At 43.3% G+C, this 27,273-nt stretch overlaps 1 protein-coding gene across 2 annotated transcripts in view; it reads left to right on the top strand.

Annotated features, from left to right (window-relative positions):
• Positions 1–27,273, top strand: part of LOC147596819 (zinc finger SWIM domain-containing protein 6-like) — a 174,042-nt gene that overhangs the window by 129,979 nt on the left and 16,790 nt on the right. The window contains exons 5-11 of one of the 2 annotated variants that reach the window (XM_086769519.1): positions 8,813–8,992; positions 10,614–10,790; positions 11,074–11,220; positions 14,136–14,282; positions 15,702–15,721; positions 17,645–17,876; positions 22,711–22,846. In XM_086769519.1, coding sequence (XP_086625645.1) covers positions 8,813–8,992; positions 10,614–10,790; positions 11,074–11,220; positions 14,136–14,282; positions 15,702–15,721; positions 17,645–17,876; positions 22,711–22,846 — 1,039 coding nt within the window. Of the gene's footprint in view, positions 1–8,812; positions 8,993–10,613; positions 10,791–11,073; positions 11,221–14,135; positions 14,283–15,701; positions 15,722–17,615; positions 17,877–22,710; positions 22,847–27,273 lie in introns of both variants that reach the window. The other variant, XM_086769518.1, reaches the window with a different exon arrangement.

Below are 27,273 nucleotides of genomic sequence, written 5' to 3'. Positions count from 1 at the left end.
ACCAGGACAGATTGTTTAGAATAGAATCTCAAAATATAAATACCTGTTTATTTTTAGCTGAATACACCTGTACCTTTAACCCTTGGTGCAGAGGTATGCAGTAAGAGAGAAAGGGAAACTTAAGGAATTAGACACTTTTTTTTTGTTCCTTTTTTTTTTTAATTAGACACTTTTTTTGGTCCCCTCTACTCCTTCTAATGTACATTCAAATTTTAGTGTGCAGAAGGGCAATGATTCCCTCTTGCCATCAGTGCTGCAGGTAGTCTATTGCATTAATCAGACAGCTAGGGTGAAATGCATGAATGGAGATTGATTATACTATCATATACAATACAATCAGCATGAAGCACTTGTCGAGATCAATACATCAAAGTTTATTTCAGTAATAGAATGAATTAGAGCAAAATGAAACATTCTGTTCTCCAAGAAACACAGCACTCAGTAAGCCTTTTTTACTGAAGGCTGCATAGAGAAACCAGAGCAAATTAAGGAATTATTTTTATGAATAAAATTGCAACTTGGATCCAACTGAATGCTGAGCGTACTTTTCCTTGGGTTTCTTATCAAGGAGAGAACAGCACTGCAGTGCTTTGCCTATCTTCCCTATTCCATAAAAGCAACTGTTTAATTGGAGTACTCTTCAGTGGGACTTCTGATTATGCTTTGTTCTATTGGAGATATCTCCATTCCTGGAGGAGGAAGGTGGCTTTGCCAGTCATTCTGAAGGCACTTGTCCTTCTTTTTGAGAAGCAATAAATATCATATATTACCTTATCTGATGTTTTCAAGTAACTGTCTCAGTGAAAGTGCGTATGTGTTTAAAAAACAGATGTAAACCACTTAAAAATCCTTTACCGACATTTCTATTTTAAAGGGGTCATAGGTTCCATCTCCTATTATTATTTCTTATTTTGACACTTCCAGTGCTGGAAAATTATGCTTTTGTAATAGAATTGATTAGGGTCAAATGGGGCACAGTGGCAAGTGTGCAGCAAGAGGTGAAGCTGATTTGTTTGTTGCACAAAGGGAATGCTATTGATTACCTGGCTCCACTTTCTTTGAAATAATCAAATGTTTTTAACCTAGTAGCTTTGGGGTTTTTATTTTTTTTTAAAAGAGACATGCATTAATGGGAAGAGCAAAGACATATCAAACGTGCATCAGTTTCTTGCATATTTTAATTTTTGCAAATAACTGGATTGATCCTAAGTATATTAAACATAAAATTCCAAGGCAAAGGCCAAGTTTCAGCCACTGATTACACAGGTATTGTAAATGAGGAAATGCTGGCCCAAACTTAGCTACACAGCAGCCCTGACAAGGTAGCATAATATTACTAGGAAAAGTAGGTTTCTTAGAAAGACTGTAATCAAACAGTCAAATAGAAACTGGATCTTCAGTCAAGCTCAGTGTTCTAGCCCCCACTAAAACTGTTTCCACCACCACCCTCCCATTTACTGGGACAAGAGAAAAATCTAATGAGATTTATTAAAATCGAGCAATGCTTAATCTCTTGGGAGAGTCTGTGTACATTCCTTGCACTTTCTTTGGCTTCATGAATAGGTACATGCACAAGAAGTGTAATTATTACAACACCTACTTTTACAGTGACTGAATACTTAATGTTTTTGAATTTGCATATTTAAATCCTAATCAATGTAAAGGCATGCTGTTCCTTTCTCTCTCATGAATTCAGAGGTATGGATGTCTACTGAGAAATACAAAAGTACTGATGTTCCCCATGTATGTACAAGGCAAGCATGCATTGTGTAAAGCAGTAATGCAACCTATTTCTTTGTGGTATGAGGCACACTAAAGATGAATGACAACCGTTCATTTCCAAAAGATGACTATTTGAACCAAAGGTCTGTTTTGGCAAAGCTGGCTTTTTCCAGGTCAAAAGGATTAGTGTTGAATCAAAATAGGCAATTCCTCACTGCAATAATTCATTCCCTTGTGAAATTAATATCAAATTGCAGTCATAGCGTGACTTGTCTCGCAGTTATCTTCTGGGGGGGGAAATTTGCATATTATTTTGTGATATTTTGCCACTGTGCTATGAGGAACTTCATATTGGAAAGACATGGTCACAGTCGAGGGATCTAAATCAGAACTTTACTTTTAGTTAAGTTAGGGGGGGATGTGTCAGCCTTCTGAGATCCAGTATGAAAATATATCTGGTGCCTGGGGACAGGGAGACAGGAAAAAGTGAGCTACGTTAGAAAAACAGAATATGTAAGAGCAAACACATTCTCTGTTTGGTTGTTGTTGTTGTTTTTTCCCATTTAATGAGACATTTTTTTCATATTGCAGGTGGCATTGGTGACATCATTAAATCTAGTCAAATAGGTAAACTTACTTGAGAATGCCAGGAATGTATTTGGGGAAACTTCTTTTGAGTATGGGCTGTTGCAAACAGCAGTTTCCAGGCTGAAGACACTAGAAATGGATTTAAATACATTTCCCACTGTTCTGGTTTTATTTAGTGAGTGGGGGCTATGGTGGCAGCTTCTGTAAGAAGCTGCTAGAAGTTCTTTCCCCTTTGTCCAGTGAACTTGACCGGGCCTAGGGCGGACTCGCTGCTGGCCAGGGCTGAGCCAATTGGTAGCAGATTGTTCCCTGATAATCACAGAATCAAAGAATCATAGAATGGTTAAGGTTGGAAGGGACCTTCAAAGGTCATCTAGTCCAACCCCCCTGCAAGGAGCAGGGACATCCCCAACTAGATCAGGTTGCTCAGAGCCTCATCCAACCTGGCCTTGAATGTTTCCAGGGATGGGGCCTCCACCACCTCTCTGGGCAACCTGTTCCAGTGTTCTATAACTCGCATCGTAAAAAATTTTTTCCTAATTTCTAATCTAAATCTACCCCCCTCTATTTTAAAACCATTACTCCTTGTCCTATTGCAACAGGCCTTACTAAACAGCCTCTCCCCATCTTTCTTATAGGCCCCCTTGAGGTACTGGAAGACCGCTATCAGGTCTCCCCGGAGCCTCCTCTTCTCCAGGCTGAACAGCCCCAACTCTCTCAGCCTGTGCTCATAAGAGAGGTGCTCCAGCCCTTTTATCATCTTTGTGGCCCTCCTCTGGACCTTCTCCAACTGGTCCATGTCCTCCTTGTGTTGGGGGCTCCAGAACTGGACACAGTACTCCAGGTGGGACATCACCAGGGCAGAGTAGAGGGGGAGAATCACCTCCCTCGACCTGCTGGCCATGCTCCTCTTGATGCAGCCCAGGATGCGGTTGGCCTTCTGGGCCGCAAGGGCGCATTGCCGGCTCATGTTGAGCTTCTCGTCCACCAGCACTCCCAAGTCCTTCTCCTCAGGGCTGGTCTTGATCCATTCCCCGCCCAGCCTGTATTTGTGCCTGGGATTGCCATGACCCAGGTGCAGGACCTTGCACTTGGCCTGGTTGAACTTCATGAGGTTCTCATAGGACCACCTCTCCAGCCTGTCAAGGTCCCTCTGGATGGCATCCCTCCCTTCCAGCGTGTCGACGGCACCACACAACTTGGTGTCATCGGCAAACTTGCTGAGGGTGCACTCTATCCCACTGTCCATGTCGCCGACAAAGATGTTGAACAGGGCCGGGCCCAGCACGGACCCCTGAGGGATGCCACTCGTGACCAGTCTCCACATGGACATTGAGCCGTTAACCACCACTCTCTGAGTGCGACCATCCAGCCAACTCCTTATCCACCGAGTGGTCCGTCCATCAAACCCATGTCTCTCTAGTTTAGAGAGAAGGATGTCGTGTGGGACAGTGTCAAAAGCTTTGCACAAGTCCAGGTAGATGATATCCGTTGCTCGTCCCTTGTCCACTGATGCTGTCACCCCGTCATAGAAGGCCACCAAATTGGTCAAGCACCATCTGCCCTTGGTGAAGCCATGTTGGCTGTCACCAACCACCTCCTTGCTCTCCATGTGCCTTAGCATAGTTTCCAGGAGAATCTGCTCCATGACCTTGCCAGGCACAGAGGTGAGGCTGACCGGCCTGTAGTTACCTGGGTCTCTGCAATAATGTGTTTAAGAACGGGAAAGACAGAAAAAAAAAAAAAGAAGGAGAAGATGTGAAGAAGCTGAAGCAGGGGCAGAGGGGGAGGCACGAGCCTTGTGGGCCTTGCAGGCCTCACCCTCTGGCCTCCCACTAGGTGGCCGACTGGGCCAGACTCAGCCCGGCCCAGCTGCAAGAAGTGGAGAGGAGATGTGAAGAGAACCCGAGAGGCGTCTGCCTGAGCCTGATTGTGAAGAATTTCTTGTGAGAGGAACGGCTGCAGACACCAAGGTCAGTGAAGAAGGAGGGGGAGGAGTAATGTAGCTCCTGTCCAGAATTTCCCTGCAGCCTGTGGTGCAGCCCATGGTGAAGCAGGCTGTCCCCCTGCAGCCCATGGAGGTCCACAGTGGAGCAGAGATCCACCTGCAGCCCGTGGAGGACCCCACGTCGGGGCAGGCGGATGCCTGAAGGAGGCTGTGGCCTGTGGAGGGCCCACTGGAGCAGCCATTCTGGAGGGACTGCACCCCATGGAAAAATGACCCTCGTTGGAGCAGTTTCACTAAGGACTGTAGCCCGTGGGAGTGACCCCACGCTGGAGCAGGGGAGGAATGTGCGGAGTTCTTCCCCCAAGGAGGAAGCAACTGCATAAAGTGACAAGTGATGAATTGGCCATAACCCCCCTTCCCTATGCCACTCCCTGTGCCGCTCGTGGAGGCAGGAAGGCTGTAGAGATAATGTTAAGCTCGGGAAGAGGAAGGGGTGGGAGGAGATGTTATCTTGTTCCCTGTCTCATTATCCTGCTTTGTTTTTAGAAATAAATGAGTAGTTTTCCCCAAGTCGAGTCTGTTTTGCCCGTAACGGTAACTTTAAGGATTTCTTCCTGTCCTTATCTCAAACCTCAATATTATCTCTCCCTATTCTCTCTGAGGGTGGAGGGAGTGAGAGAGAGACTGCATAGTCTGGTCCTGATCAGGGCTAAACTCCGATGCCCACAAATTAATTACAAGTAGCTGCCCTTCATTTTTCCGTAAGCCTTATCTGTAGTAAGGGATAAGTGTGATCGCAGTTTCCCCATATAGGAGCCATTAGGCAAAAAATAGAGAATCTCTTGTTTGAGGCCAGTGTAAGCTTTCAGGTTGGTGGTGACATTGAAGGGCTAGTTCATGAGGGCTTCCACTGAGCAGCATCTGAGTGAAATAGGAAGAATGTCCTCCAGGCTCCTTCCAGTTGGCATGTGGTAAAATAAGCATAAGTGAAAATTTTCCTCAGACTTTTCAGTGCTAGGCACATCTCCAGTGCTCGGACAGGAACCAGTGAATTGAAAGAGCCAGAATGGAGCAGATGTCAGGGGAGAGGGAAGATGCTTGGGGAGAAAGAGAAGGAAGAAATATGAATGCAGGCACGCGCGCATGCACACACACACACACAAACGCATGCTGGGGGGAGGGGGGGTGGTGTTACACACACACACACACACACACGAACTTGAAACCCAAATAGGCTGAAGTGTGGGGTCATTGGCATTATGCTTCCTTCTCCCAGATGGTAGCCTTTGTAGTGCTACAGGAGCTGAGCCTGAGGCTCACTCTGTTCCCTTCTCTTCTCAGTGGGGGAGTTTTGTCTCTCGTTCCTCTTTCTGCAGGGAACTGGTCAGTCCTGAAAGCTGGGTGAGATCTCAGCTGTGCATGCAGCTTGCCCTGAAGTCACTGAGCAGGGTGCGCTTATCTATTAAAATTTTAAGTGGCTTGTGTGAGGTTTATTAGAAATACACTTGTCCTTGTGTTTAATTTTCATAAAAATAGCATGAATTTTTGAGATGATCACTGCTAACAATGTAGTTACGCTTGACGTACTTTCCCTCTTTAAACTAAAGTAGTTTTTAAAGGTTTTTAGTACTTTGGGTTATCTCTTCCCTTTCCTGCCTCTTCGATGTACTGCATGCATAGTGGAGCTTCTGAAGAAGGCATATCAATTCCTTTGCTTCTAGTGATGTTTCTGAGATGCAGAAAAAGAAAAGGCCACTAATTTTGTAGGGACATTGTGTAATCAGTAGTGTGCATTCTGCCTTGTTGGATGATTGAAATACTTACAATACGTGGTTAAGATATTCCACTTTGCTTTTGCTTCAGTCGGAAAATACTGAGAGTCTGATTACAAAGTATTAAATTGTCTCTTTTTTTAGATACTGAAAGGTACAGTGTCTCCTCAGTGCCCTAAAGTAAAAATTGTTTTTGAAAATAAATGAGTAAGCCCAAGATAACTATTCTACAAGGCTTTCCAATATGCCCCATCTTCAGTTTTGTTTTGTACATTGCAAGAAATATAGTACTTTTTTCTTGGACAGTGCTGAATGCATTGATGCTTAATGATTAGAACCAGTTGTAATGCTATTCAGAGGGATCTGGACAAGTTAGAGAAGTGGGCCCATGTGAACTTCATGAGGTTCAAAAAGACCAAGTGCAAGGTCCCGCACTTGGGTTGGAGCAACCTCTGATATCAATACAGGCTGGGGAATGAAGGGATTGAGAGCAGCCCTGAGGAGAAGGACTTGGGGGTACTGGTGGGCGAGAAGCTCAACATGAGCCGGCAATGCGCCCTTGCGGCCCAGAAGGCCAACTGCATCCTGGGCTGCATCAAGAGGAGCATGGCCAGCAGGTCGAGGGAGGTGATTCTGCCCCTCTACTCTGCCCTGGTGAGACCCCACCTGGAGTACTGTGTCCAGTTCTGGAGCACTGTGTCCAGTTCTGGAGCCCCCAACATAAGAAGGACATGGACCTGTTGGAGAGTGTCCAGAGGAGGGCCACGAAAATGATCAGAGGCCTGGAGCACCTTTCCTATGAGGACAGGCTGAGAGAGTTGGGGCTGTTCAGCCTGGAGAAGAGGAGGCTCCGGGGAGACCTTATAGTGGTCTTCCAGTACCTCAAGGGGGCCTACAGGAAAGACGGGGAGAAACTCTTCAGTAGGGCCTGCTGTGATAGGGTGAGGTGTAATGGTTTTAAAATAGAGGGAGATAGATTCAGATTAGATATTTGGATAAAATTTTTTACACTGAGGGTTGTAGAACACTGGCCCAGGCTGGCCAGAGAGGTGGTGGAAGCCCCATCCCTGGAAACGTTCAAGGCCAGGTTGGATGAGGCTCTGAGTAACCTGATCTAGTTGAGGATGCCACTGCTCCTTGCAGGGAGGTTGGACTAGATGGCCTTTAAAGGTCCGTTCCAACCCAAACTGTTCTATGATTCTATTCTATAGTTTGACTCTGGGGAGTAAGGCGTGTTGAATTGCGTGTCTGAAAAAAGTCATATGATTTGATTATAAAAGAAGTTTTTAAAAACAGTGTTGGCTTTATTCACTTTGGACACTCTAAAAAAAAAGCAAAAAAAAAATCCAACAAACAAAACAAACAAAAAAACCACCCCCAAAAAACCCGACCCAAACACATCTGAGAAAAACCAAAAAGAAACCACAAAAAAAACCACAAACAAAAACCCACAACAAAACAGCATGCTCTACTGTATGTAACTACTGTGCAGTAATACTCTGCAGTAGTTATCTTATTTTGTTGTGATTTTCAGATTTCTTTGGTATTACTTCCTCATTCCATGTTGGCCTGAGTAGCAGTGAACTTGCAACCTTAAGGATCAAGCTCTGTTTCCATTGGCTCCTGTGCTGTAGCATACTGACATATGGAGTTACTTTAGGAATGAATGTAATGTGGTGGCCTGTACTCTGGGTATCCATTTTGCATTCTTAGTTAGCAAAAGAATACTTGAATATGAGAATTCTATTATCTTGGAAGAACAATCTGCATGGAAGAACAAGCTGCATTTTTATTCTTTTTGTTTTTTTTTTCCAGTCTGTCATGAAGATTGCATATTTTAAGCATATTCTTCAAATTTCTTGTAGTGTATAAGGCATGTTCTTGTTGAGCAAATGAACTGTTGCTAAACAGTGCTTTCAGATGTCTTCATGCTTCTGTCAAAGTTCACGCTGATGAAGAGACGGCTGATTTAGAGAAAAATCTTTCCATTTGAAAATTGTTACTAGAGACCCTGATGATTTATGCCTGCCTTGCTATATAGTGTCAGGGAGCAGGTTCTAAAGTGATAGTATATGTGAAACATCAGTGCAAATTAGCTTTCCCTTTGAGCTCCATAACAGAAAACATAAAACAAATTTTCTAGTGTAACCAAATTACTGAAGTAGTAGCAGTAAAAATGTCTTATTCCTATTAGACTGCACAAAATCAGTGTTTACTGGATCTCTGAGATCCAGAGGTGTTTGGGAATGAGTTACATGATCAGCAGTACTTCTGCTGGATTTTGAGTGTGGAAGTATATGTTTACAAAATACATGTCTCTACTAATGCACCTGTTTGGTTCCTGTAATGTGAAGCTGCAAGATACATTGTTCTTGTTTGTAGAAAACAACATTTGCTTCTGGTACAAAAATTAGAAGAAAAATTTGTGTAATTTCCTGCTGTAACTTTATATGAGTTCTTGTTTGCTTTTGACTGATTTTCCTGTCTAATGGGCCATACATTGTGAACTATGGATTTTCTAATACAAAAGAACCACTTAATACCTTTTAATTGGGAAGGTTGGCTTGATGCAGTCTTTCAACTGCTTCAGATGGGCCACACCAGCTCCAAGATTCTGCATCAGGAATTCAGTCTGCATGGTGTTAGGCATAGCTGGGAAACAAGCAGTGTAGCATTCGAGGGGAGAAAAAGTGTTACAGTATAGAAGTTTGCAATTAGTCATTGACTACTGAATTTTTAATAGAAAACATAACTTAGAAATTTTATTTTTTTTTAAAATCAGGTGCTCTGTGGATGTGTATAGTCTTAAATCCCCACTGCAAGTTGGAGCAGAAGGCCAATTGGCTAAAACAGCTGAAAAAATGGAACAGTGTGGATGTTTGTCCCTGGGAAGATGGAAACCATGGAAATGAGTTGGCCAATTTAACCAGTGCTTTGCCTCAGGGTGCAAATGCTAACCAAGGTGAGCCTAAATATATGCACTGACTGCAACATATAATATAGTCTCTATCTTATATACTCTAGCCTTGCAGAATTCAGCACTCTTTCCTGGGACAAGTAACTTTATTGTTGAGGATTGACCAGCCACATTTATTTTCACTAATGCTATCCTTGCAGAAAGGATAAATAGGTTTGGGTTTTTTTTTTTGTGCTGGGGCTGCAATAGTTTCAAAGCAAATATTTGTGTTCAGTTAGATCTTCTAACTTTTCACTTGGTACTTCTAAATACTTGTTGCATGAAAATTGGATGTCCCTGAAATATGTCATGTAAAAGCCTGTCGTTTCTTTGTTTGACTATAATCTTATATCCCTTCTGGTGTTGGGGTTTTTATTTTGTTTGCAGTTACGAAGCCTTTGATACTTACTTAAAGGGAGATCTGTTGTAACTGCATTAAACTTGAGTGTGTAAGAAACTAAAGCAGCTATCTGTGGGATATGCTCTGTGTTGTGCAGTCTGCATTGACAGGTGTGGGGAGGGTGCAGAGGCAATACTGCCTTCTTGGAAGAGGTGTCTCTTCTTACTCGATATGATGCTTTCTAATCTAAAATGTGATTATCAAATCTGACAAAAGCCTTCTCCAGTCATCTTCAAGCAAAGATTGCTACTTTGATCATAACTGAGGAAGATGCAGGATATTTACCTGGGAAAAAAAATCCTTCATAATCCTCAAAACCCTCAGTATTTTGATAAATATTTCATATAATCATGATAAAGTTAAAATTAAATGCTTGTAGGAGGTGGCAGATTTGGGCCTAGATGGGTTTTTCCTTGTTTCTTTTTCTTGGAAGATTACCTCTGAAGGAAATAGACTCAGTTCAATTTTAAATCTTGCAGCTAGCTGGGGACAGAAGTTCATTCAACATATAACTTCCTACAGAGGTATTTTGCTTGAACGTTGAACGTTTCCAGGGATGGGGCCTCCACCACCTTTCTGGATCTCGTGATATTCAGCTCAACCTGGGCAGGCTAATGGCAACTCTGATACGGCATTTCAACATTCATAGACACAGTGCCATGTTGACAGAGTGCTTTTGCCATAGGAAGATGTCCAGTAAGGATTATGTCAGTCCCATAGCCTCAGTACCTTGCTTTCTTTGCATTATTTGTATATATTTATGGAAAAAAAATTATACAAATGTTCAAAGTTAATGTCACTTCTCAAAGAGAACAACTAAAAATCTTTCATGCAATGTTTATCTGTCCCTCATCCTAGTAGCTCAGAGTCTGAGAAGGAGAGAAACTGGGGATGTTTGAGTAGCTGTGTGCCATATACTTTCTAGTTTGTTTTTAGGGGAGTTCTGTACATGCTGTTTAATGTCCTGAATCTCTAGCTGATCCCTTTGCAAAGTCCTATTTAGTATTAGCCGTGCTGGTTTGTAGATATCTCTCTCTGAATACAAAGTGAATGGCACACACTTTGTCTGAGCTGTTGGGTAATATGATGTGAAATGTCATCTGCGGGCTGTTCCTTGCATAGTGGGGCAAGGCAGGCTGCAGGTTGGTGAATAGGCAGAAGACAAGAATACTATGAATGACTGATTCACATATGAATGAGTAAAAGCTGAACTTGTGAAAATGACAGATTCATCGAACAGGCCACATCGGACCGTGTTCACTCGAGCCGTAGAGGCATGCAATCTGCACTGGCACGACAACCACTTACAGCACATTATCAGCAGTGACCTCTACACCAACTACTGTTACCATGATGACACTGAAAACTCACTCTTTGACTCTCATGGGTGGCCCCTCTGGCATGGTAAGTGGCTAAACAAGAAAGACATTTCCATGACTTGATGCTTTGTTCAGTTTCTATGGCATTATTTTTAGGGGGATGGTGGGGAAATGAATGAAAAGCCTGGCAAAAAGAACAGAGGCTCCCTTGAAATGCTGGCCCAGAAGTAGTCCTTTAAGTCTCTCTTGCATAGTTTTAAAAACAAATCAAAGAAAACAATCAAAAAAGTCCTTTTGAGTAACCAAGCAAAATAGGCCATTGCAGACATAGAAGCATTGCTATTCATCAATTATTTTCTCCATTTTAGAACATGTTCCTACAGCCTGTGCGAGGGTGGACGCATTACGATCTCATGGATACCCACGAGAAGCACTGAGGCTAGCAATAGCTATTGTTAATACACTAAGAAGGCAGCAGCAGAAACAGCTGGAAATGTTCCAGGCTCAGAAGAAAGGTAAATGTGGGGAAGAGAGAAGGGCAAAGGACATGACAAGGCGACAATAACACCAGACTGGAACTTTGCATGAGAAAACTGCTTTTGAAACTAAAGCAAGAGAGGTGACTTTAACTCTTCGGTCCAAATGATCATAGTGGTAATGTCACATTCTGGATGCTGGAGGTTTTTTTAAGCTGGGTTGTGAGCTCTGCAGGGCAAGGGCTCTGTTCTGCCTTCTGCAATACATCTGACGTGATGGGGCCTTTATCCCAATCAGAGTTTTTGGTTACACAGTGTAAATATTCATCCTGTGTAATTTATAGGTTTTTAAACAGAGCTTTGCATTTGGCACATCAAGTATTTAAAATAATTTTTTCCTCTGATGTATAATTTAGCAGAGCTATATATTTCTGAGGTAGAAGCCTAAAGTTGACATTGAGGGTAACAACAAGGCAAAGTCTACACTACAGATATTAATCAAATTTGACAGTTCGCTGGAAATGAGATTTCTGAAACACTGGCTTTATAAAATCTTCTATGTTGTTCCTCTGAGCAGTACTCCTATTTTTTGAAGGAACATTCTACTAAAAATAATCCTGCACTGAACTTTGTCATAAATTTGAAGAGGTAGTGGAAGAAGAAAGGAATGGCTTTGTGGTTAAAGAATGCATGTGGAAAAGCTGGTATTACATTCTCAGCTACTACAAGAACAGTTTTCATTCAAATTTTATTTTAGATCTTTGTTGCTACTCTTAACTTTGTATCCTCATGCATTGTAGGCAAAAATACCAGTGTGAAGTCACATGTGCAAATTTTTCAAGTGTATGAGCAGGTATTTTCCCAGCAATGAACATTTAGAAATTGAAGTGAAGACAAGGTAGACATGTGACTGAAAAAAAAATTAGCTGGCAGTTCCTATGTGCCTCCATTTCCATTTCATGGTACCCAAGGAAAAAGTTTTGAGCACTATTGTGGATCCTAGATTTCAACAAAACTTAAAAGCACTTTGTATTCTTATTTAAGATTTTTTTCTGAGGTTTTTTTATCATGTAATATATCTTTCCTTAACATGTGTTCCCTTAAAAGCTTTGCATGTTTTCCAGCTTCTCAGACTGGGGAGGTAAGAAGGGATGGGGCTATGTTAGTCTGTGTATGTGTGTACGTACTGCTGACAGGTGTGAAGGATCTACTGTGAGTGTGCTGGTCATAGTACTGCTCCTTTTCATTCCCAGTTGCTAATGCAGTATCTAGACATTCAATACTTCTGTTAAGTTCCTTTCCCTGTGAGCAGTTTCTATAGCTGTCAACTAATACTATGCTATTATAAAAAAAATAGAGTGTATGAAATGCGATTCATCCTACCCCAAAACAGAGGTTTATCATTTCTATGTTGTTACTCGCTGCTTTTGGGTTTTTTCCCTCTTATGTTTGAAATTTTAAAAATATTATTTTAATACTACAAAATATGCTGTTCTTCTCTATAAGCAGATTAATTCTGCAGCTACAATCCAGCTTTAGGTTTCAGTTCAGCAACCACCACATGCTTCTACTTAACTTTAATTCATGTGACTGATCTGACATCCTCGGAACCACTTGCATGATTTAAAGTTAAATGTCTATATGAATGGAGGACTGAAGCCTTTGTTTGGCATGACACAAGTAAAGCTCATAAGTAGACACAATAGATGAAATGGAATATAAGTGAGTCAAGTCACCAATATTAATCCTTTTTGGTAATATTATGTGCTTCTGCCTGTTGTCTTTAGCACATGCTATTTGTTAGTAAGACAATTATTTACTTGTTTGTTTTCCATATTACATATCAATTGATTCTTTTTTAAAAAGCCACTCTCCTGAACACTCATTTCAACAGTGTGGCTGTGTTTCACTTTGTAGCCTCACACATTTAAATAGGCAAGAAGTAAGCTTTTAAAGCTTTGTGATAGATAATACATATGGTTACTCAGAAGATGGCACTTTGTGAACAATAGAGAGCATAGGCAGGTACAAGTTAGTGTGTAATAGGCAGAGAAACAGAGCATCTGTAATAGCTTGTATACAATTTTTAAATGGTCACCCGTAATGTGTCTGATCTCTCATAGTTCAGTCATGTGTATGTGTTTAGGAGAAAAAAGTCGGGAGTTGGCGTCAAAGGGGAGCTACTGCCAGAAGTCTCTTAGTTAAAAAAAGGGATTTAAGGAATGTCCAACCTCTGTTACCACAGCCACACTTCCTTCAATTCATTGTGCTAAACAATTTTTTTCACGTTGTAACTGATAGATGGATGAGGGCTACAAACAAAGTATCCATGAAAGTATTTGTTGACTAAAACTTTAGAATAACAAAAAAATGCACTTAAAGGACAGTTTTTTCCTCATTTATCTCATTTAAACACTTTATCCTTTTTTTTTAGGAGCTGTCATCCTGAGTTTATTACTTCAATGTTTAGATGCAAGATAAGCTCATATTTTATTTATTAAAATGGAACATTTTAGAATATTTTAATTTATTTCAATGCCAACAGATTCACTTAAAATGTAAAAATGGTACTGCATCTTTTGAGTGAGGAACTGATTGTGAATATTTTACAAGAAAAAAGTCTTTGCTACAATTTTTCAGCAGACATTTTCAGAAGAGTTCCTGGTATCAAGTATGAGATTTCAAAAGATACTGCAGTTGAAATTTTTGACCCATAATGCACTTTGCTAGTGCTCGAAATGTTTGGCCTTCGTCCATTTTCTTTTTTTTCTCTTTTAACATATTCACAAAGGGCAATGAATTCACCATGAAAGATACTATTTTCTCCTTCTAAGCAGAAGCTACTGGAAATACTTTGAATTTTGTACTGAGAGTATTTTAATCAGTTTTACCTCTTTAATTGTTTTGAGGGGCTAACATGCTCTCTTTCCCTCCCTCCATCTTTTCTGTCACAGAACTTCTCCACAAAGGAGTAACCTCAATAACGAATCTTGAAGGTTGGGTGGGACACCCTTTGGATCCAATTGGCACCCTCTTCAGTAGCCTGATGGAAGCCTGCAAGGTGGATGATGAGATCTTCCATGGATTCTCGGACTTCACAGGTAAGGCCATGCAAAGGGAGCAATCTTCTTTAAGTTTTCAGTAACTAACTGGAGGTGTTTTTCTCTCTTGCCTTTCTGAATTAACTTCAAAGCCAGTGTCTTTATAGTATAAGAACTCACATTTGCATTCCCTAAGAAAACACGAGGGAGACAAAAATGTTTAAAGCAAAATTTTGTTATAAGTTATATGAAAGCACTTCAAAAATTACCAGTTACTCATTCTTGAAGACAATTCCATATTTCATGCTTGAAATAAAACTGAATAAGACTTAATAGCAGCAACCCTTTCCACATACATTGCTCTGTCCTCTTTTTGAGAAATTACAGGAAATCACAGAATTGCTGAGGTTGGAAGGCTCCTCTGGAGATTGTTTCATCCACCTGCTCTGCTCAGAGCAGGGTCACCTAGAGCAGGTTGCCCAGAACTGTGTCCAGTTGGGTTTTGAATAACCCCAAGAATGAACACCGTACAACCTCTCTGGGTGACCTCTTGTAGTGTTTGACCATCCTCACAGTAAAAAAAAAAGTGGGTTTTTTATGCTCAGATGGAATTTCCTGTATTTCAGTTTGTGCCCATTGCCTCTTGTCCTGTCTGTCACAGGATACCACTGAGAAGAGTCTGGCTCTGTCTTCTTTACATTCTCCCATCACATATTTATACATTTTGGTAAGGTCCTCCTGGGCCTTTTCTTTTCCAGGCTAAACAATCCCAGATGTCTCAGTCTATAATTATATGGGAGATGCTCCAGTTCTTTAATCATCTTTATGGCCCCTCACTGGATCTGCTCCTGTATGTCCGTGGGGAGCCCAGTACTGGACATGGCACTCCAGGTGTGGGCTCACCAGTGCTGAGTAGAGGGGAAGGATCACCTCCCTCGATCTACTGACGATGCCTCTTTGTCGTAGTTCAGCCCCGATCAGGACCAGACTACGCAGTCTCTCTCTCGCTCCCCCCACCCTCCGAGAGAATAGGAGGAGATGATATAAGAAAAACGGCTCAAGGTTTGAGATAAGGACGGGGAGAAATCCTTAAAGTTACCGTCACGGGCAAAACAGACTCGACTTGGGGAAAACTATTCATTTATTTCTAAAATTAGCAGGAGAATGAGACAGGGAACAAGATAACCTCCCCCCCACCCCTCCCTCTTCCCGGGCTTAACATTATCTCTACTACCTTCCCCTCCCGAGCGGCACGGGGGGGGAAAAGGGAATGGGGGTCGCGGTCAGTTCATCACGCGTTGTTTTACGCCGCTGTATCATCGTCGGGGGAAGAACTCCTCGCATTCCTCCTCTGCTCCAGCGTGGGGTCCCTCCCACGGGCCACAGTCCTTCGTGAAACTGCTCTGGTGTGGGTCATCTCTTCCACGGGGTGCAGTCCCTCTAGAACAGCTGTCCCAGCGGGCCCTCCACGGGCCACAGCCTCCTTCAGGCCTCCACCTGCTCTGGCGTGGGGTCCTCCACAGGCTGCAGGTGGATCTCTGCCCCTCCGTGGACCTCCATGGGCTGCAGGGGGACAACCCGCTCCACCATGGTCTTCACCACGAGTTGCAGAGGAATCTTGGCCAGGAGCCATATTACTCCTCCCCCTCCTTCTTCACTGACCTTGGCGTCTACAGCCGTTCCTCACAACAGGCTGGCAGACGCCTCTCAGGATCCTTTTTACATCTTATTCACTTCTCATCTCCTCTCCACTTCTTGCAGCCGGGCCGGGCCGAGTTGGGCCCAGTCGGCTGCCCGGCGGGAGGCCAGAGGGTGAGGCCTGCAAGGCCCATGAGGCTCGCGCCTCCCCCTCTCTGCCCCCCGCTCAGCTGCTTCACATCTTCTCCTCCCTCTTTTTCCTGTTTTCCCCTACTTAAATACGTTATCGCAGAGGCGTTATCAGGGAACATTCTGCTACCAATTGGCTTGGCCTTGGCCAGCAGCGGGTCCGCCCTAGGCCCGGCCGAGTCCACTGAACAAAGGGGAGCGACTTCTAGCAGTTTCCTACAGAAGCTACCACCTTAGGCCCCCCCTCACTAACAAAACCAGAACACTCTTCTATGCAGTCCAGGATGTTATTTGACTTATTAGCTACAAGTGTACATAATACTTCAAATTGATGGCAAAACACTTAACATTTTTAACATACATGGTCTATAAAGATTATGAATTGGAAAATAGTGTTGCAGTATTGATACATGTTTTAGGACAGGATGTGTATGTCCATTTCAACTTCAGTATTTGCTTCCCAGGAGCTTATCTGATTTATTCCTTATTCTCAGTCTCTTTCCACCTCTGTGGTAGTTTCTTATCACCTTCTGTGTGGTCAGAAACTTGATTCATCCCTCTACCTACAGCTCTTTTATATGCACATCCCCAATCTTCTTGGGGCTTTGCCTCAAAACTCATTTTATTCAATTAGATCTTCTAATTCCATATCCACCAATTCTGGAAGAACTTTTTAATTAAAAGAAATCAGATTCTTTGCAATTATAAAAAACTAAAACAACTCCATGAAATAAAAGTATTGTGTGTTGAAAAGTAAATTCCCTCTACATGTGCATATGAAATCTACTAAATGCATTCTGCCTTCTCATTTGCTGCAGCTGTCCATCTCCTTACATCTGTACCTTACAACTTTTTGTTCCCAAACTAGACTGTAAACTGCTAGAGGTTGGAATGGCATATTGGAATATGGTGTATCTGTGAAGTGCCAAATGAATCAGTAGTACTCTTTAAGGCAATTTATGGCTTGGTCTGTGTGGAATTTACAAGTAATCTTTACTAAAAGTAGCACTTCTAGTGTTAATAAAAGTCAGAAACATTATACATGCTTATCATAAATACAACTGTAACAAATTAAAAAGCATGAAAAGAGCTCTAGCAAACAGGATGCTTTAAAGTTGTGGAGTTCCCAGGCCTACAGTATTTGCACAATCCTAATAGCTCCAACTGAAATCTATGCAGGTGTATAAGCACCTTCCCTTTCCGCTTATACAACATCAAAGCTTTAAGGAGATACAGAAATGGGTGGGGAAAAAAATGAAATGTGTCTTCCAATTTTGGCATTATTAACACAAAGCTGCCTTTCTCCAAATCATGCAGTTTAAAATTAAAACTTTTATTTTTACTTGAGTGAGTTTTTTAAAACCTAGTTGTTTTGTGTATTTCTGCCATGTGGAATTGGATCAGGTAGTTTAGATTGGATCGTTGGATCTTGAGATTGTGCTATTAATTTAAATATTTTTTTAAAATGAATACTGACAGAGGAAGCATTTGTAAATGTGGCATTATAGGCAGATTATGGATTAGAATGATTTCCTGATGTGTTGTTCTTTGTGTCATCCTTTACAGAGAACGTGGGGCAATGCAAATCTCTGGAGTACCAGCACCTGCCTGCACACAAGTTCTTAGAAGAAGGGGAATCTTATTTAACACTGGCTATGGAAGTAGCATTGATAGGGCTGGGACAGCAACGAATAATGCCAGATGGCTTGTATGCACAAGAGAAGGTTTGTCGAAATGAGGAGCAGCTCATTTCTAAGCTACAGGAAATTGAATTGGATGATACTCTGGTGAAGATTTTACGAAAACAAGCAGTCTTCCTATTAGAAGGTAGCTCAATGTAGATGCTAACTGCTTCTTTAAACTGTCTTCACTTACACAAGCTTACTGAATTAGTATTCCAGTGTAAACTGCCTTACATACTTAAGATGGTTTTTGATGTAGAACTCCAGTAAAATTTTATTTACAGTGTCTTATGAAAATCAAATGTACTTCACATATCACATGACTGTAGCGATAAGGCATCTACTGACCTATAAGCCTTTCATTTTAATTTTTATTGTATTTTGTTCTTTAGATTTGTTTCTTGTCATGATCTCAGTATCCTAATTATACAAACCAGGCTCACAAGTAAATAATATAGACATAAATTATCATCAACAGTTATCGGGTAGCAAATTTCTAAATGTCACTTGTATACTGAAAAAGGACTGGCAGCTTTGTAAATATATGATGATTTTTATCTCTGTTCCCAAGTGAAGAGCTCAGAAAAGTCACTTAGAATTGCTGGGACAGAAATATAACATTTTCTTTGTAGGAATTAGGAAAATAATTTGCTTCTAAAGTTTGTATCATACATGAAAATTGAAATATATAATCAAGTTTTGAGGCTTCAGGACTGATCTTGTGACTAAATTTTGATTAAGAAAAATAACTTGTGTTTGGGAATTAGCCAGTGTATTGCAATAAAATCTGTACAAAAAAGTGCATGCTTTTGCCTTAGCTTTTAAAAAGGCTTAACATATAGCACTTAAGCCTCATGTTCAGAGAGTAGTCTTGTGGGTTCTAAGGTTGTCTTTCTAGTTTTTGGTTTTTTAAATGGAAGAAAAAAACTTTAAGGGAACCAATTAGCTAAAGGCATGGTCCAAGTTTTGAGTGCTTGCTCAAGTGATGGTGGGGAGTGTGATACTGCTCTAGGTAAGTTGTGAAGACTGTTACACAGCAGTTAGGTTTTGCTTTCTTTCTATAAGACATTTGTCTTTTAAAACTACTTGTTTAATGGAAGAGACACAGTATGTTGTTTAGGGTTCTCAGCTTTGAGTCATTATTATTACCCAGATCCTTAAAGAATTTGGTACCTACTGATGGTGCCATTAGAAACTGCAGATAAGCTACACTGTAGGGAGAGTTTCCATTATGGTGTGGCTGTAACCGCTGCTTTATGGCCTTTGGACAAGAACAGCTGCTTGTTGGATCCAGCTATTAACCACCATAGAGGGATCCTATGGATTATAAAATCAATTTCCTGCATCTATTTACTGGTAAAGGAAAGGCGGGATTTCTCTCAAGTATTCTCTGATACTTCTAGTTTACTACTTTGATCGCTGATATTCTTTTTGTTTTCTTAGAGTAGTAAACAGGTGATCATAGCAGGAAATCTACTAAAATAACTACCGACAAAATTGCTGTGGTGAGCAGTGTGCAACGATGGTCTTGCATTACTGTGTGCTGAGAAATCTGGCTTTTCTGCAGTAGCTTCAGTTTACTCCAGGTTAGGCAGAAACTGCCAGCTCACATGGAGGAAAAAACTGTGCAGTGATTTAAGATCCTAATCATATCAATTGTGTGTTTTTAGAGTTAAAGTCCTGTAGATTATAATAAAGAAAGCTTAATCTAATATTAAGCTGATTTCTATGTTGTTAATGCAGATTAATGCATGCTGTATGTAGCTACCATTTGAACGCATGGGAAAGCAGAACATAAGACTATGTTGCAAGAAGTGTTCTAATTTTTTGCTTGACTGCTAAGTTAATGGCAGAATATATTTTCATATAAATGCTTTATCATGTATTCTTTGTGTCCTAACTGAGTTTCTGACTGGACCACCAACTGGCAAACATACATTGAAGCAATGACAGCTAGTTTTGAATGGCTTTCAACTTCATTTTAAATGATTGAGAGACACGCTGTCACCTACTTAATCTTCATTGATGTTTCCTTTGTGATCAGCGTCATCCTTCAGAAATGCCCACCTATGGAGCGCAGATTTTTTTCATGCCTAGTGATTTTTATCTTTGTATTTTGTGCTAAGGCACCAGTCAGAAAAACATTGCTGAAACAGCTGTGCTGGTCCAAGTTGTTACCATCTCTCTCATGGTTCATGCTCTGCAGCAAAAGTGGCTGAATAAATTTTGTGAGTACTCCTCATCTGCTTCAGTGTAGGGTCAGCCATGTTAGTTTGAACCACTGCTGGAAGCTATGATACGTGTGACTGCAGTGAAGAAGTGTGCTCACACAATCATTCATCCATCCAAGCGTGGTGGGTTGGAATTTCTAGTAGAAGAGGAAGTAATAACTTCTAGGACTGCTGACTGCTATTTGTGCAATAATTGTCCAATAATATTTAAAGTAAGATTCTTATTCTGTATCTTAAAACATTTTATACCTGAACCTCTAGCCGCTGAAGTAATAAACTACTTGATGCAGTTTTCCTATTAATAGGAATAACAGTCTTAAGGTTGCAGAAAAAATGTAAAAATGGGATTCATATGCACTGTGAATATTCAGAACTCAGCAAGCAAATAGTTGCATTTAATTTTTTTTAAATTGCCATTTCTGTTGTCAGTCCCGACACTGCTGTTATGAAGTTGAAGTACTACACTGGCTGCACTGAGTGTGAGCAAAATCCATTGCCTCAACAATGGGAATAGTGTCCCTACAACAAATACAATTTTTAAGATCATGTGGCTATAATGGATTAACAAAATCAGATTTGGTGACCTTCTGTGATGGAATTACAGCATCAGTGGACAAGTGGCGAGCAACTGATGACTTGTGCAAGGCATTTGACACTGTCCCACACGACATCCTTCTCTCTAAACTAGAGAGGCATGGGTTTGATGGACGGACCACTCAGTGGTTAAGGAGTTGGCTGGATGGCCACACTCAGAGAGTGGTGGTCAACGGCTCCGTATCCAAGTGGAGACTGGTCATGAGCGGCGTTCCTCAGGGGTCTGTGTTGGGCCCGGTCCTGTTCAACATCTTTGTCGGCGACATGGACAGTGGGATAGAATCATAGAATCATAGAATGGTTAGGGTTGGAAGGGACTTTCAAAGACCATCTAGTCCAAACCCCCTGCAAGGAGCAGGGACATCCCCGACTAGATCAGGTTGCTCAGAGCCTCATCCAAATTGGCCTTGAACATTTCCAGGGATGGGGCATCCACCACCTCTCTGGGCAACCTGTGCCAGTGTTCTACCAACCTCAGTCTAAAAAATGTCTTCCTAATATCTAATCTAAATCTACCCCCCTCTATTTTGAAACCATTACTCCTTGTCCTGTCACAACAGGCCCTACTGAAGAGTTTCTCCCATCTTTCCTGTAGGCCCCCTTGAGGTACTGGAAGACTGCTATAAGGTCTCCCCAGAGCCTCCTCTTCTCCAGGCTGAACAGCCTCAACTCTCTCAGCCTGGCCTCATAGGAGAGGTGCTCCAGCCCTCTGATCATCTTCGTGGCCCTCCTCTGGACCTTCTCCAACTGGTCCATGTCCTTCTTATGTTGGAGGCTCCAGAACTGGACACAGTACTCCAGGTGGGGTCTCACCAGAGCAGAGTAGAGGGGGAGAATCACCTCCCTCGACCTGCTGGCCATGCTACTTTTGAGGCAGCCCAGGATGCAGTTGACTTTCTGGGCTGCAAGCACACATTGTCTGCTCATGTTGAGCTTCTCATCCACCAGCACCCCCAAGTCCTTCTCCTCAGGGCTGCTCTCCATCCATTCTCCGCCCAGCCTATATTTGTGCCTGGGATTGCCACGACCCACGTGCAGGACCTTGCACTTGGCCTGGTTGAACTTCATGAGGTTGGCACGGGCCCACCTCTCCAGCCTGTCAAGGTCCCTCTGGATGGCATCCCTCCCTTCCAGTGTACTGATCGCACCGCACAGCTTGGTATCATTGGCAAACTTGCTGAGGGTGCACTCTGTCCCACTGTCCATGTCGCCGACAAAGATGTTGAACAGGGCCGGGCCCAACATGGACCCCTGAGGGAAGCCACTCATGACCGGTCTCCACTCGGACATGGAGCCGTTGACCACTGCTCTCTAAGTGCGGCCATCCAGCCAATTCCTTACCCACTGAGTGGTCTGTCCATCAAACCCATGTCTCTCTAGTTTAGAGAGAAGGATGTCGTGTGAGACAGTGTCAAATGCCTTGCACAAGTCCAGGTAGATGATATCCGTTGCTCGTCCCTTGTCCACTGATGCTGTCACCCCGTCATAGAAGGCCACCAAATTGGTCAGGCACGATCTGCCCTTGGTGAAGCCATGTTGGCTGTCACCAACCACCTCCTTGCTCTCCATGTGCCTTAGCATGGTTTCCAGGAGAATCTGCTCCATGACCTTGCCAGGCATCCAGGTGAGGCTGACTAATACCTAATGTCAGGTGAGACATTAATAGGGATCAGGTGCTGCTGTAGTGATTGGTCATGTAACTTCAATTAAAGATACATGTTTTTCCCCTGTAACATTTTTTTTTCTTATGGATTTGTGATGAAGCAATTATGCACCAACAGAGGGTGCATAGGGATTTATATGCACAATATAACTATACAGGGGAAAAACTAGAATTATCACCTTCTACTTTTACATACCGTAGACTTGCTGAATTAACCCCATGGAGTCCTGGGACCATTCTGTCATTTGTATGTGCACTGGTAGCGTGCTTAGTACTATACAATTTGCAGTCTGTCTTACTGTGTCAAAGAATATATGATATTTAATATACTTGTAATATATTTCACAAAAATATCAATATATCTTTACCTTTTGCACAGCAAACTGTCTGAATAGCACTTCTAACTCAAGGTATAGTGAATGTTTTTAAAGGTCCAGAAGTTGGGTTTTAACGGTCTGTAAAGATTGACATTCTTTTTCTCTTTCCCACAGCTGGACCATATAGTGGTTTAGGTGAAGTAATCCATCGAGAGAGTGTTCCAATGCACACATTTGCCAAGTATCTTTTCACCTCTCTCCTCCCTCATGATGCTGAATTGGCATACAAAACTGCACTGAAAGCCATGCGGTATGTATTCACAAGTTATCTAGTGAGAGCACAAATAGCGATTTGGAAAAGGGGAAAAAGCTTGGTAATCAACCTAGTCTTGAGGCATTGTTCCCTTTAAGGAGAAATTAATTTGGTTCTGTCATTTGTAAAAGCAATTGATGTCTATAATAACTACAGTATAATAATTTATAAATATACAATTAGTGTTTATCTACAACTGTAAAACAGCATTCAATCTTACAAATCCTTCTAGAATTTCACTCTTGGGGCATGTGAGTTTGTGTTAAACAACAGCTTTAGCGTGTATATTCTCTTACTGATGTGATTCTGTGTGTTTGTGTGTGATGGTAGTGGCAAGGAAATGAGGAAGGAGGCATCTTACCAGCAGTCTCAGGATCATCTGCTGCTTAGCAGATGATAAGACTATTTGTTCCACCAGCTTTCTTTATAAATTAACTCTCAGTGACAGATTTCATAGAATCATAGAATCATAGAATGGTTAGGGTTGGAAGGGACCTTCAAAGGTCATCTAGTCCAACCCCCCTGCAAGGAGCAGGGACATCCCTGACTAGGTCAGGTTGCTCAGAGCCTCATCCAACCTGGCCTTGAATGTTTCCAGGGATGGGGCCTCCACCACCTTTCTGGGCAACCTGTTCCAGTGTTCTATAACTCGCATCGTAAAAATTTTTTTCCTAATTTCTAATCTAAATCTACCCCCCTCTATTTTAAAACCATTACCTCTCGTCCTATTGCAACAGGCCCTACTAAACAGTCCTTCCCCATCTTTCTTGTAGGCCCCCTTGAGGTACTGGAAGACCGCTATCAGGTCTCCCCGGAGCCTCCTCTTCTCCAGGCTGAACAGCCCCAACTCTCTCAGCCTGTCCTCATAAGAGAGGTGCTCCAGCCCTTTTATCATCTTCATGGCCCTCCTCTGGGCCTTCTCCAACTGGTCCATGTCCTCCTTGTGTTGGGGGCTCCAGAACTGGACACAGTACTCCAGGTGGGGTCTCACCAGGGCAGAGTAGAGGGGGAGAATCACCTCCCTCGACCTGCTGGCCACGCTTCTCTTGATGCAGCCCAGGATGCGGTTGGCCTTCTGGGCCGCAAGGGCGCACTGCCTGCTCATGTTAAGCTTCTCATCCACCAGCACCCCCAAGTCCTTCTCCTCAGGGCTGCTCTCCATCCATTCCCCGCCCAGCCTGTATTTGTGCCTGGGATTGCCATGACCCAGGTGCAGGACCTTGCACTTGGCCTGGTTGAACTTCATGAGGTTGGCACGGGCCCACCTCTCCAGCCTGTCAAGGTCCCTCTGGATGGCATCCCTCCCTTCCAGCGTGTCGACGGCACCACACAACTTGGTGTCGTCGGCGAACTTGCTGAGGGTGCACTCTATCCCACTGTCCATGTCGCCGACAAAGATGTTGAACAGGGCCGGGCCCAGCACGGACCCCTGAGGGACGCCACTCATGACCGGTCTCCACCTTGACATTGAGCCATTGACCACCACTCTCTGAGTGCGGCCATCCAGCCAACTCCTTATCCACCGAGTGGTCCGTCCATCAAACCCATGTCTCTCTAGTTTAGAGAGAAGGATGTCGTGCGGGACAGTGTCAAAAGCTTTGCACAAGTCCAGGGAGATGATGTCAGTTGCTCGTCCCTTGTCCACCGATGCTGTAACCCCGTCATAGAAGGCCACCAAATTGGTCAGGCACAATCTGCCCTTGGTGAAGCCATACTGGCTGTCACCAACCACCTCCTTGCTCTCCATGTGCCTTAGCATGGTTTCCAGGAGAATCTGCTCCATGACCTTGCCAGGCACAGAGGTGAGGCTGACCAGCCTGTAGTTACCTGGGTCTTCCTTATTCCCCTTTTTAAAAATTGGGGTTATGTTCCCCCTCTTCCAGTCATCGGGGACCTCACCAGACCGCCACGACTTCTCAAATACGATAGCCAGTGGCTTGGCAACTTCATCCGCCAGTTCCCTCAGGACCCGCGGATGGATCTCATCAGCACCCATGGACTTGTGCACTTTCAGGTTCTTCAGATGATCCCGAACCTGCTCTTCGAGTACAATGGGCAGTTCTTCATTCTCGCAGTCCCTGCTTGCACCTTCTACAGCTTGGGCGGTGGGACAGGAACTCTTATCGGTGAAGACTGAGGCAAAAAAGGCATTGAGAACCTCAGCCTTCTCCATGTCCTGGGTAACCAGGACACCAGTTCCCTTCTGGAGGGGGCCTACATTTTCCCTGGACTTTCTTTTGTCCCCTACGTACCTATAAAAGCTCTTCTTGTTGCATTTTATATCCCTGGCCAGATTCAGTTCTGCCAGGGCTTCGGCCTTCCTTACCTTATCCCTGGCCACTCACACAGCCTCTTTGTAGACCTCCCAGGCTACCTGTCCCCACTTCCACCCTCTATAGGCCTCCTTTTTCACTTTCAGTTGGTCCAGGAGCTCCTTGCTCATCCACTCCGGCCTCATTGCCTTTTTGCCCGACTTGTTTTTCATCGGGATGCACCTCTGCTGAGCTTGGAGGAGGTGCTCCTTGAATATGGACCAACTTTCCTGGGCCCCTCTTCCCTCCAGGGCCGCCTCCCATGGCACTTGGCCCATCAGGTCCCTGAAGAGGCCAAAGTCCGCCTTCCTGAAGTCTAGGGCAGAGAGCTTGCCATGTAGTTTCCTTGCTGCCCCGTGGATCTTGAACTCCACCATGTCATGGTCGCTGCAGCCAAGGCTGTCCTTCAGTTTCACATCCCCCACCAGCCCCTCCCTGTTGGTGAGCACAAGGTCGAGCATGGCACCCCTCCTTGTCGGCTCCTCTATCGCCTGCAGGAGGAAGTTGTCCTCCACGCATTCCAGGAACCTCCTGGACTGCCTGTGCCCTGCAGTGTTGTCTCTCCAACAGATGTCAGGGTGGTTCAAGTCCCCCATGAGGACCAGGGCCTGTGACCATGAGGCTGCTCCTATCTGCCTATAGAGCACTTCATCTGCTCTGTCCTGGCCAGGCGGCCTGTAACAGACCCCTACCGTAACGTCCCCTGTCCGTCCCCATCCTCTAATCTTGACCCATAAGCTCTCTGTCAGCTCCTCCTCCATCCCCAGGCGGAGCTCCACACACTCCAGCTGGTTGCTGACGTAGAGAGCGACACCCCCTCCTTGTCTCCCCTTCCTGTCTTTTCTAAAAAGCCTATATCCCTCCATGTTGACGCTCCAGTCGTATGTGTCATCCCACCACGTCTCCGTGATGCCAATGAGGTCGTAGCCCTGCTCGTGTGCAAGCATCTCCAGCTCTTCCTGTTTATTCCCCATGCTGCGTGCATTGGTATAGAGACACTTCAGCTGGGCCCCCAACAAAGCCAACTTGCTGGCTGGAGCGACAGGGGTGCTATTGGACCGCAGTTTAGGTTTATCTGCACTTATCTGTGATCCCTCCTCAGCTTCTGGACCCTCGGTGCTGGCACTGGTGCCATGCTGACAGCAGTGGGCTGAACTGTGCTCCCCATTTGAAACCATATGGTGTGGTCAGAGCCAGTACTTCTTTCTTGTGCTTCATAATTAAGCGGTCTTGCATGCTTCTGGGTGAATATTGAGACTTGCATCCCATTTGTCTTCAGTAATCAGGGAAAAAGATGTTTCTCAGGGAGTGCTCAGTGCAGATCAGATTGTTAATGGTGGCTAAGAAGGGTCTTCTGATGGAAGTTCCAAGGGCCCAATGATCAGCAATAAATCTATGTTGTCCACATACAGTGCAGGGAAGAAACTGGTCCCATCTAGATTGTCTGGTCACTGTCAAGAACTTGTAGTAAATGATGGTTGACAAAGAATAGCCACAACTGAATACTAAGGGCAATCAAGTCCCAGATTTAAAAAAAAAAAAGTGTTGGATTTTCCTGGTCATTATTATCAAGAATGATTGCACAGTGACTGAAGGACATACTATCCACATAAAAAGGTCCAGAAGTTGGGTTTCAATGGTCTGTAAAGATTGACATTCTCTTTCTCTTTCCCACAGCATTTAGCTTCATCAGACAGGTTGTGTCCTAGTAGTTTGGAGGTGTGTATTCCGGAGCTAGTTTCTCCAGAAAGCTAAATGGGGAAGAAATAATCCTATATTCAAAGGACTAAATGAGAAGGCATGCATAAGAACAAAACATAGCTACTATCAGGTCAGGCCAAAGGTATGCTTAGCCTGTTTGGGGTTTTTTTTGCCTCTAAGAGTGTCTAATAGTGAATGTTAGGGAAGGATGATTAGAATTTTAGGAAATAGACTGAGAAGACAAAAGTGCGTTACTGATAAACGATTGAGAACATTCAAACATATGATCAGAAAGCTGTCGGGGCCATCTAAGTACACTCCATTTCTTTCATTGCAAGTTAAGCACATCAATAACCCTGGTCATACCAGAACAGCAAGACAGTACAAAATGTGTGGTGTGTGGGTTTTGGT

Source organism: Chlamydotis macqueenii, chromosome W (genome assembly GCF_036417535.1).
Source record: "Chlamydotis macqueenii isolate bChlMac1 chromosome W, bChlMac1.mat, whole genome shotgun sequence".
In the NCBI taxonomy this organism is placed as follows: Eukaryota; Metazoa; Chordata; class Aves; order Otidiformes; family Otididae; genus Chlamydotis; species Chlamydotis macqueenii.
This window is presented reverse-complemented; position numbering and strand designations above follow the sequence as displayed.